This window comes from Protopterus annectens, chromosome 3.part0, assembly GCF_019279795.1.
Source record: "Protopterus annectens isolate FY-2018-M chromosome 3.part0, PAN1.0, whole genome shotgun sequence".
Classification (NCBI taxonomy): domain Eukaryota; kingdom Metazoa; phylum Chordata; order Ceratodontiformes; family Protopteridae; genus Protopterus; species Protopterus annectens.
This window is the reverse complement of record NC_056731.1, coordinates 1,136,256,373-1,136,268,586: the sequence shown is the minus strand read 5'-3', so window position 1 is coordinate 1,136,268,586 and position 12,214 is coordinate 1,136,256,373. Positions and strand designations below refer to the sequence as shown.

At 35.3% G+C, this 12,214-nt stretch overlaps 1 protein-coding gene across 3 annotated transcripts in view; it reads left to right on the top strand.

The window, feature by feature from the left end:
- The window catches only part of RBBP8 (RB binding protein 8, endonuclease), a 2,682,217-nt gene that overhangs the window by 1,537,314 nt on the left and 1,132,689 nt on the right, over window positions 1–12,214 (top strand). For all 3 annotated transcript variants that reach the window (XM_044065365.1, XM_044065366.1, XM_044065368.1), the window contains one exon: window positions 321–419. In XM_044065365.1, coding sequence (XP_043921300.1) covers window positions 321–419 — 99 coding nt within the window. The remainder of the gene's footprint in view (window positions 1–320; window positions 420–12,214) is intronic.

Genomic DNA, 12,214 nt, shown 5'->3' with positions numbered 1-12,214 from the left:
CTGTAACAATTCTTATCTTAATGATATGCTATAATAATGTCTACTTAGCATTCACAAGTAGTTTGATGCTGTTTGTTGTAATACGGTAAACACTGTAAAAATAATAGTGTTTGCAAAGGTGATGCAAATAAAATAATTTTAGTCTTGACTGGCTGTGGGGCAGCTTACATTTATCACTTATGAAACACCATTATGGGTTAAATTGACATGTAGTCTTTTTGTTGAGCTTGTTAGACATTTCATGTTTAACTTTAAGAATTATTTAAAATGTTTATGTATTTCTTGCAGAATTGTTACATATTTCTATTTTTATCTTATAGAACCAGTGAAGATTGCCATTTCTACTGTTGGACATCAGCTTGATAAACAGGAGATTCTTGTAGTAGACACATGTGATCCTAGCTCATCACCAATAGCAAGTAAAAATTCCATTTTTTTTATTTCCTCCCTATTTATGTTGGTTGGTTGTACATACAGTAGTCAAATATGATTGCATACTATGTTGCTTTAGTTGGGCATTTAAAACAAGAGCTACTAGATACCCAGCTTCAGTGGTTCAACAGATAGCATTTGATGTTGGTGTATCAGAAGGCTGCAGGTTCTTTTCCTAAAATATATCTTTTTCCCATGCTGACGCTGCATTCCAGCATTAGGGTGTTGTAGCATTCCTGAGTGTGCTGTCCTTCAGATGAGATGTTAAACTGAGGTCTCATTTGGTTAGTTGGTGATGGCTCAGGTAGATATAAAAGTCCATGTCATATATAGCACTTGTTGAAAAGAGTAGGAGAGTTTCTCTGGTGCTGTGTAGTAAATATGAATATCACCTTGGGTCTACCATGAAAATAGGCTGTATTCCTAGTGAGAACAGTCCAGCCAAGTAAATAAAAACAAATGTTGCTGTCATTCCACTTTTTTATTTTTTATTTTTGCTGCTTTTGCCTTTCTACTTCAGTATGTATTGTCAACACCTCAATTTAGTTACTTATTCATAATGTTGGTGTAATGTAAACTGTTGATCTCGTGTTGAGAATCCTTCTGATTGTGTATATGCTTTGATTATCTTTCTCTTCTCTTTTAAGTTTGCTTTTTTTTCCCTGAACCCCATAATTTCTTATCTTTTATTGTTGCAATCTGGTTGACCTTCCAACGAGTTTGTGATACTTCATGGAATCAAATGAAAGCTAACAATGCTGGGAAAATTCTCACTGCTTCCTTGTGTCTAATTGACACAACTTTGTAGATATTAGTACTTACTTAGGAATACATATGATATTTATGTATATCTTCATATTGTATGTAAGTATCTTGGGCATTATCCATATAGCAGCATTACAAAGGAAAAACCCAGTTGGGCTGCTCAGAAAGTAAGAATGTGTTCTTTTTCAGTTATGAATATGCGATATATTAGTATTTCTGTTAATAAGTACACCAAAGTGAACTTCTAAAGTATTTCATGTTATCTAATAAAAGTTAATACAATGTTGGAAATATTATCACTAATACCTGCTGTCTACCTTGCCACCACATTGTGGATGTTTACTTTTAGCATTAAAGGGTGCTAATATGCGTAAATATACTTTTGTGAATATCTCAACCATTATCTAATTGGATACATTGTAGAACAAGCATTTAACATGCCCATTCAGCATATATACCAATAGTGAATTTTTTAAGCACTTTTATTAAATTATCACTTAAGACAGGTAAACATTTACATCACACAACTTTTTTGTAACTATCTTCAGTCCAGTGTTACATAAACTGCTGAATTCCTGCCTTCCCTTAAACCTTACTCCTCCTGAACCGTATTCTACATGTATTATTCCCACAATTTCCATTTATTTCTATGTAATTTGCTTCTTCCCTTTTTTAAAGATCCCTCTTTCAACTGCTTTATCTCTTTTATAATATGCTATACTTCAAATACAGTTGATTTCAGATTTGCATTTTCTAGTAATTACTTTTTTTGGCAGCCAACATAATTAAACTTAATAAAGCCTTACTATGTCTAGGCAATTCAGATCCTGTGTCCTAACTCACAAAAATAATTTCCTTAGTTACTTTAATTTGCTCACCCAGTATTTCTGTAGGTATTTTTTTAAAAATCTGCCAATTAATTACTCTTCCAAAACATGTTCGCAAGTTAACTATTTCTTTACCATCACACCTCCAACATTTGCAGTCTGCCTTTGAAGTATGCTTGAGGTATAAAAATACCCATGCAAACACATCCAAGCAAAGATCCTAAACCTTCTAGACTTTGTTGCATATTTGGGAGTCTTATGTATATCCTCCTGTTCTTCTTTTGTAAATTGTTTTTCCGGTCTCTTTTCCCAATCTTTTTAACTTCCTCTGATTGATTCTAATAGTTATCATGCTAATGTTTTATGTGCCCTACCAATTATCCCTTTTTTAACATTGGCTTCTGTTTAGATTCAACTAAAAACCCTACCAGAGCCGATCCTTTACTAAAGATTCCTCTAGCCTTTTCTGTTTGCCTATACTCTGATATCCATTCCTTCTAGGAAAAGCAGTCTGTAGCCTGCAATCCAAATGTCTTCTTGGCCTCATCCCACTGTATTACCTTTCCTGTTCTAGTTATTTGCTCCCTATATCTTTATTCCTTTGCCAGTTTTCTCCAGCAAATTATACGACCCTCTTAACCATTTTATGTACCCCTAGTTGCTGTGTTCTCTACTGGCAAAATCTCTTTTCTCCATTCTCCTGTTGGCTTAGTTTTAGAATACATTCTGCTACTTTTTGAATGTAATATTCTGTATGATTTTTATTTTTTATTAAGGACCTACATCCAAAATCCCACTTTCTCGTTATTCCTTCAGCTTCCCCCCTACTTCATCATCATTCCTTTCCATTTTGTATTATAATGTTCTGCTTGTGTTATGTAGATGAGCCTTAACTGTGCAGCTCTAAAATATTCCTTCAAATCAGGTAATTAATCTTAAACCACCATGTTCTGTCAGAAGGGTCAACTTATCCCACTTAACTCTTGCCTTCTTCCCATCCCTGATAAATTCTTTCAACTCTTTATTAATTATTGCCCATAACTTCTCCTCTGGTTGATAAAAATATGCCTGACCTGTATATAAAACTAAAGGAACTTAAACATTTTCACTGCTTGTATCTTACCATCCATATCCGTAAACATTAGCTTCCAGTTTTCCAGTTTTTGTGTTATCTTTTGCTTATTCTCTTCCTGCATATATTTAGCTGCCATAACAGAAGTCTTTTAATCCAAAGTCCTAAATACTTCATCTTATCCATCTGTCCACAACCCCTTTATCCCATTTTTGCATGAGGTTGGGGTATCACTTCAACAATGAAAATCATTTGGAGCCAGTGTTTACAGTGCTGTGTGGGTAGCCATGCTGTGGTAGTTCTTCATCTTATCATGTCCTGTAAGGATGGGTATTGCTGGATCAATTCATGGATGGATACATAATTTACGACTATAGCCTTTATTTTATCTTGATTAATTTTGTAGCCTGAAAAGATTGTAAACTGTCTCAAAATGCTCCACAACACTGAGATGTCATTTTCTGGATTTATTGGGTACAAAATAATGTCATCTGCAAATAAAGCCATCTTCTCTTGATTACCGTACCAATTATATATCCTTGAATTTTGCATCCCTTATTTTCTTTGCCATGGGCTGTAAATATAAAACAAATAACAAAGGGAAAAGACAACACCCCTGTCTGGTTTCTCAGTTCAAACCCAACCTAACAGAGATGAACCTACCCACTTTAATTATTTTCACTGATCCTTCCTATAGCCTTATAATTAACCTTATGATTGTATCAGGGAATGCAAATGCTTCCATTGCCTTGCTCATAAAATGCTATCTTACTCTGTCGAATGCTTTGTCTAGATCAAAATCTGCCACCAACAGTGGTATGTTCTTACATTTTGTTTCCTCTGGTCATCATTGTTCCATAAATGTTGTCAAATGTTTGTCTCCCCTCTACAATATCACATTGATACATATCTATCAATTTTGGCAACATCTTTGCCATTCTTTTAGCTAATATAGACATAAATACTTTATAATTGTGGTTTAACATTGAAATGGGTCAATATGAAGCTGTGTATGATGGGTTTTTTTACCGTCTCCAAGCAATACAGCCACCACAGTTTTCGTACAAGGTGTTGGTGCTTCTCTTCCTTTTAAAATAATGCTAAACAAAATCTTCAGATGTTTATCACTTCCCTCCCTACTAACTTCTACAGGAATACCATGTGTTCCTGGAGACGTTCCTGAAGATTGATTATACATCACAGTTTTTCTCTCATCTCCTCCTGGGTTAACTCTTTATTGTTAAGCTTCATTTATCTCTAAACTTGGCATAATTACGTCTTCCATAAATATTTCTATTTGTACTCTTTCTTATTTTCTGTATTTCATCTTCATATAAATTTTCATAAGATTTCCAGTCTATCTCTAATACCTCTACATGATCTCTAGTTGTTTTTCCTTGTTAAAAGCACAATAAGTTTGGTGACAACCCTTTCTACTTTCTGTTGCCTAAGTTGTGCTAAAAGTTTTTGTGCTCTGAAATTATCAAAAAATAGTTGCTTAACAGCAATCTTCTCTAATTCGTGCATATTATCCAGGTACTCTCTTATTTTCTGTCTAGTAGTCTGCATTTACACCTCTTCCTGTTCTGTGAATTTCCCCTTTTTCTGCAATGCCTTAACCTTTGTCAGCCCCTCTTAAGTAATTCCTATTACTTCTTAACTATATCTCATTCTCTTTTATTCCTACTCTATTTTTAAATTCATTTTACCCCACTCATTAGCTATGACTTCTGAAGATATTTCTATCTTCCCTAATAACTCTTAAATAATTTCCACTACCCTTCCTTCAGTTCCTCCCTTTTTAACAGATAGGTGGGTAAAAGTACCAATGCCTCATTTTTTACTTCTTTATCTTGCATTTTGTCTTAGTTTTTATTGGTGCATGATCTGGAATAGTTATTGGGTGTATTTTAAGTCTTTCGATTAAATGCACATATTCCTGTGAAATATAATTTCTGTCTAGTCTGGCCCAGTTATTGTATCTTCTGAAGTAATATGTACATTCTGCTCTAGTTCCTAGTACTGAATTCACATCTCCCGTACCAAATATTTTCATACGTTTCTTCAGAAATCTACCCTCTTTTGTTATATTTTCCCTTCTAGGTCCCCAATACATCCTCTCTATTGCTAATAAAATTCTAGTCCCTACCTATAAGTAATTTTCCCTGCTGAGAGCTGATTGTTTATCCCACAGTTGTCTTAAGCTCTCTAATAGCAGTTTTTGGTGGAATATCAGTACATGCCAGCATAATCCTCCTTGCTTGCCAAACCAGTATTGTGTTTTTTATTCCTCTATCAGTATTGGAGCCCCTGTAGCAATTTGTATAATTACTGTCCTTTTATTTTGTCCCTGATATTCTGCTGAATATTGATTCTGAAATCCTTTCTTTGTTAAATTCACATTCTCACTTGTTTCCAGATGTGCCTCTTTCAACATTGATAGTTGCACTTTGCATTTCTTAATAATTCAGTACTTTGTCTTCTTTGTCTACACCTGTAAGGTTGGGGGTCTGTTAAGCGAACACCCTTTGATCGACACGTAAATGTCGAACTATGAAAAGTTCGAACGACCAAGTAAGCAAATTTTTTCCCAGGGGGAAAAAATTGCTTGGCCATTATCTGGAATTTGCCCTTTCCTCAACTGTAATACAGTCTTGAAGTTGGTATATTTAGTTAGGGGGGTGTGTGGTAGGCACAGTCTCCCACCTCGGGAGGAGGTGGGGGGTGAAGCCCGCCACTTCTTAGGATTTGATTTTTTTTTTTATTGACCAAGAGATTTTTTTCCCTCGAGAAAAAAATTGCTTACTTGGCCGTTCAAAGTTTTCATAGTTCAATATTTACGTGTCGATCAAAGGGTGTTCCCTTAACATACCCTTCAACGATGTAGTATAGACCCGTAAGGTCATTTACATTCCAGGATAATATGGATAGCATAGCCTTTATGATAAAAAGCTATTGTTCCCACCTATTATACATGGCAGTTTTTTAATGTGTATTTCCAACTTTTGTGTTACATGCACACACTGTTTTGGTAGGCTGATCTTTTATACAGTTGTTTTTCTCATCTCCATTTGAACATGTCCCATTTTTCAAAACTTTATGCTGTAATGACAACACTTAAACAAACAAAAAATGTTTTCCAGGGCTCCCCATCCCCTGTTAATGTAGAACAAACACACAAAATTGTGTACATCTTCAAAAATGAAGTTTAACCATCCAGATAGGAATGGTTGCCCCAAATCAACAGCTGCAAACCTAAAATTAAGGTTACCCATGTTAAAGTGCATGCTGCAGCCTGCGTTCCCACTTATACTGATTGCTGTCTGTTCTTTTTTTATCTTTTCTTCCCAGATGTGAAAAACAGTTTATATGCTTTCAGAAAGCATTAACTTGTAACCCTAAGAAAAAGTTCACTGGCTGTCTTTAAGTAAAATAAACTGCACACTGTTCTATTAAATGAATTGTAGTATTAGGGAGGCTGCTATCTCTTATTCACTTTCCATAATTTTAAACTTTATTTTTTACTGAACTGCTTGCCATTGCACCTTTAACTGTTGCATTTGCCTTAGCAAAGAATGCTCAGAACACCCAAAATTAATTCCTTGTGAGTTCAAACAGTTCATCTCTATGTAAAAGTAGTCAGAATGACTCTTTTCCAGTTTCAGTTAGAACACAATGTACAACTACCTACAGCTGCTGACCTCTCGATTCCCACTAAATATTTGCTAATGGAAAAAAATAAGCTAATATATTTAACTTCTTTCTTACAAAAAAAACACTTGTTTATAGCCTAAGCCAAGAGCATTAACATACTCATTCACACTTGTAAAAATGAGTACACTTTTATGCCCCACCCCAGCACCCCGAGGTCACAGCATATTCACAATAAACTTGCTTTTGTCAAGCCATTCTACTGTTGTTGTACTGTAAAGGCTGTATTTCTTACAACTAAAAAAGTAGTTGTTTACTTTAATATCTTTAATACATACAGCAGTCACTGAACCCCTCCCCCCATTTAAAGTAGCCCTGACTGCACTCTACACAAAACTAATTTACTGTTTGTAGCATGCAATTTATATCATGAAATGTTTAATCAAAATACTGATAAGAGCAAAAATTATTTTACTATGGTTACTTTTATCCCTGTTTTAGTGTTCTAAACATTAATGACGAAAAGTGGGGTATTATGCTTTGCAGTCCACCCACAAGTTTAACAAAGTCTTTCTCATCTTTTTCTTCAAAGACATATTTCCCAAATGTGATTGATGCTCTGTAGTCTCCATTTATTCACTAATTTCAGTGATGCTGGTTTTCTTGTTCATCTCCATCTCCCAACACAAGACTCTGATTCAAGACTCTGATTCAAGTTCAATGTACTCCTGATTTTCTAGTCATCTATCATACTTTTTTTTCTGTCTCTCAAGCATTTTCCTTTGGGCTTCCAAGATGGCTGCACATTGAGTAACTGATTTATTCTAGCTCTCCCAGTGTGAAAACAGAAACTCAGCAGAGAAGGCCAGTAGACTTGTGTTTATGGGTAAGTTTCAGTAACTGGCTAGTAAGTGTACTGCCTGGATGCAAGGAAAAAGAAATACAGGGGACATGGAAAAAAATCAGCTACAAAAAGTGAGTAACAAACACTGACTGGAGAAAGTTCTGCAGCTGTTCATCAAAAAGCAATACAAACTCCAGACATGAATTCCAGTAACCGACAGGAAGATACAAGACAACCGCACACAGACCTGGTTAAAATAAACGAAACAGTGGTGGAGTATATCAACACAAACAACAAAAGACTGGACAAAAATGGAAAAAAACTTTAAACAAATATTCAGATTAGGTGATAAAGCGGGTCTATATTATAACAACGAATGATCAAATGATCGAACGTTGTTATATGAAACTCTAAAGTTCGAATTCACAAAACATCAAACAACCAGAACAGCGATTTTTTCCCAGGAAGAAAGCAACCTAGACCTTTAATAGTAAAGATGCAAACCTACCAGCAGAAGGAGTTAATCTTGACAAAACTGTGGCAGTAGGACAAAGTACTAAAAGTGGACGACAGCAGACTGTTTGTGGAGAATGATTACACCAGGAAGAAGAGAACCAAATTTATTCCACTATTCAGGGACTGTCGAGGCACAGGTGTGAGATTCAAAGTGCTGTACCCAGCTGTCTTCAAAGTATTCTTCCCTGGAGGGACAAAATAATTTTTTGATGAAGTACACGCCAAGGAGGAAATACAAACGTTTGTCCAACAAAAAGTGAGCTGTGAAACACAAACAGATTCTGCTTCTTGTTCTTCTTGTAATAAAGACCACGAGACTGTATCTATGAAACCTTTTCCAATGTTTCATCAGAAAACGTTGGAATGAAGAAAGGGAGCACGAGAGTTGACTAGAAGAATCAGGAGTATGTTGGAAATTAAACAGAGACAGGATTTAGGAGATGGAGATGGACAGTAATAAAATTGCGGTGCAAAAATTAATGTATGAAATAATATGGCAGAACAAGAAAATCTGGAAATATTTTACTTTTTCAGAATTTGTTGAACTTGTAGGGGACTCTAAAGCATATGATGTAGTTCATGTCATTAATGTTCAAAAAAATGCTTTGTGGAGTGGAAGAGGAGGGATAAAGTTAACTAAGTAATGATTTTTTTCTTTCTAGCACTATTTCTGTGATGTATGGTTTTCTTTGCATGCTATATAAAGTAAAGTTTTCTCAGTTATTTTTAAGTGTAATGGGGATTGTAAACAGTTGTTGCTGTTTTTTCTTTTCTGCTTCTCTCTTTCTTGTTCGGTTTTAAGAAATGTTGACAATGCAATGAAAAAAACAGTCTGGTTAAAAGAGCATGACAGAAGAAAAATGAATGTGCTTTTTCGTCATTCTGGCATGGGAATTCACTGGATTAAGGACATTAGATTAATTTAGTAACACGCTTTATGATTAAGCAAATAAATGAAAAAGAATATTGAATATTATGAGGCTTTTTCTAGCAAGTACATGTATGCTTAGAAGCAGTTCTACAGCTGGTCTTCATGTCTCCGTGGAAACAATCTGATAAATAGAAACTGGTTGCCTAGTTCTCATGTCTCCATGGAGACAATCTGATAAAGAGAAACTGGCTACATGCTGATGGAGAGTGAGTGGTTGAAGAAAAAAACTGAGAAGAGAAATTGGCTAGAACATAATCTTCTCTGAAAGCATTCAGGGGTTTTACCAGCTAGGAGTGCTATAAAGTTAAGACAAACCCAGTTAGCACTTAATAGGAGGACAGGCTGCACCATGCATCTTAGTATGTTTAACTTTTCTTTTAGGTTAACTCAAGTCTGTGAGTGTGTCTGTCACTTTGGGGCTTTTGTTCCTATTAGGAGGGTAAAACTTCAGTGATTGAAGATGTACATAGTTTTGTGTGTTAGTATTAAGTTAATAGGTTTTAGGGGGTATTAGGGTGTGTTTTTTTTTGTTTGTTTGAGGGCTTTCATAAAACAAAAAAGTTTCATAAGGTGTGAAATGGGCTCAAATGGATATGACAAGAAACAACTGTATAAAAAGTTCAACCTGCCAAACAGTGTATGCATGTAACACAAAAGCTGGAACTAGACATTTAACAAAAAAGGTGAGAACAATAACTTTTAATGCAGTGATGCTTACTGTAATGTCTTTAAATGTCAATGGTCTCACAGATAAATACAAAAAGAAAGAGCAGTGACCTATATTAAAAAAATGTAGAGTGCAAATAGTTATGTTACAGGAGGCACACTTAGAAAGAACTGAGCATGTGAATTTGATAAAGAAAGGTTTTCAGGATGGTTATTCAGTGGAATACCTGGGACAAAGGAAAAGAGGAGTACTTATATTTAATTGCAAGAGGTTCTCCAGTAGTGATAGAAGAAGATAAAAAAGATAATGGCAGATTTGTAGTGCTTAGGGGCTACTGACAAGGGAAGATGATTACACTGGCATGTATTTCTATTCCACTTAAAACTGTTATAATGGAGTTTAAGAAAATTGTGGGAAAAATATTCAGTTTTCAGCAAGGAATATTACTTATAGGTGGGGACTGGAATTTGATTTGCAGCAGTGAATATGTATCTGGGGGGCCCAGAGGGGAAAGTGTAACAAAGGAGGGTAGAGTTTTAAAGAAATTTATGAAAATATTTGTCATGAAAGATGTGAATTCAGTAATAGGAGTTAGGAGTGAATTTACTTATTATTCCCCAAGATATAAAAATTGGGCTAGGCTAGACAGAATTTAGATTTCAAAGGAACATGTGCATTTAATTGAAGTCTTGATATGGACCCAATAACTATTTCAGATCATGCACCAGTAATCTTAAAATAAAAACACAGAGTAATGAAATACAAATGAGACACTGGCTCTTTCTCACCTATCTGTTGAAAAGAGAGGAATTTAAGGAATGGGTAGTGAAGGTTATTCAGGAGCTATTAGAGAGGATAGAAATTTCTTCTGAAAATATAATTAGGGAGTTGGATAAAATTAAGGTGGAGTTTAAAACAGGATGGAAATAAAAGAAAATGAGCTATGGTTAAGAAGGCATAAGAATTATTTAGAGGGACTGACAAATGTTAAAGTATTGCAGAATAGGGGTAATCTCACAAAACAAGAAGAGGATCGACTGCAGATTGCTAAGCAGAAAATAAGGGATTACCTCAATAATATGTATGAGGTTAGAAAGATTGCTGTTAAGCAGCTGTTTTTTGATAATAACGTAGAGCATAAAAACTTTTAGCACAATGACGCAGGCAACAGAAAGTAGAAAGGGCTGTCACCAAGCTTTGGTAGCCTTTAACAAAGAAGCTAACAAGATATCCTGTAGAGGTATTAGAAATATTTTGGAAATTATATGAAAGTCTATACAAAGCAGAGAAATATGGAAGTCAAGAAAAGATACAAACAAAAATGTTTATACAATAATTAAATATGCCAAGGTTAGAGGCAGATGAGGCTCAATTACTAACAGGATAGGAGGAAATGAGATAAAAATTGTGATGTATAACCAATCTATATGAAAGTCCCCAGGAATAGATTGTATTCCTGTGGAGCTTTGAAAGCTAGGCAGGAAAAAACTGATAAAGATCTGCAATGTTTTGTTTAACAGTATTGTAAGAGGAGGAGAAGTACCAACATCCTGGAAGAAAGCAGTGGTAGCTATAATATCTATAAATATAAGAGGGTAAAGATCCATCAGACCCAGCTTTATACAGGTCCATTATTATAAAGTGTTCATGTCTATAATGGCTAAAAGAATGACAAAAGTAATGTCAAAACTGATAGATATGAATAAATGTGGTTTTATGGAGGGGAGGCAAACATTTGACAACATTAACAGAACACTAGTGATCCAGAGGGAAGCTGAATGTAACACCATTTTTGTCGGTGGGTCTTGAAACAGAGAAAGCATTTGACAGAGTAAGTTGGGACTTTATGAGCAGAGCAATGGAAGCATTTCCATTTCCTGAAAAAATTATAAGGTTGATTAGGAAGATATATGAGCAATCAGAGGTGAAAACTGAAGTGGCTGGAGTCCTCTCTGATAATTTCTGCTTGACCAGAAGAACCAGGCATGGGTGCCCTCTTTCCCCTTTGTTATTTGTATTATATTTAGAACCACTGGCAAAGAAAATAAGGGACACAGCAATTCAAGGATATAATTGGTATGGTAGTCAAGAAAAGCTGTCTCTATTTTGAAGATGATATTGTTTTATACCTGACAAAAAAAACAGAAAGAGACAGTACAGTGTTGTGGAACATTCTGAGACCGTTTCAAATCTTTTTGGGATACAGAATTTTGGAGGGTATGTATACAATTACACATGAGCAGCTCAAGCAGATCACTAAGGTGACCAGGTTCCTCGGGGTGGTCATGGCAAGCAGGGCTAATTATCAAAATGAACTTGACAATAGATAAAGGGTTTTCTGCACTGGGAAATTCTTAAGATGTTTTGGGAATATGTGGAGGAAACATCTTTGTCTTAGGAGTGCACTCCTGGACAGGAATTTCTTGATGTCCATTTTGGATTTGGATAACACTGGACTTCCTTCCCACCAGCCCATCATTAACCCATATCTGCTCCCATCAGTATTTGG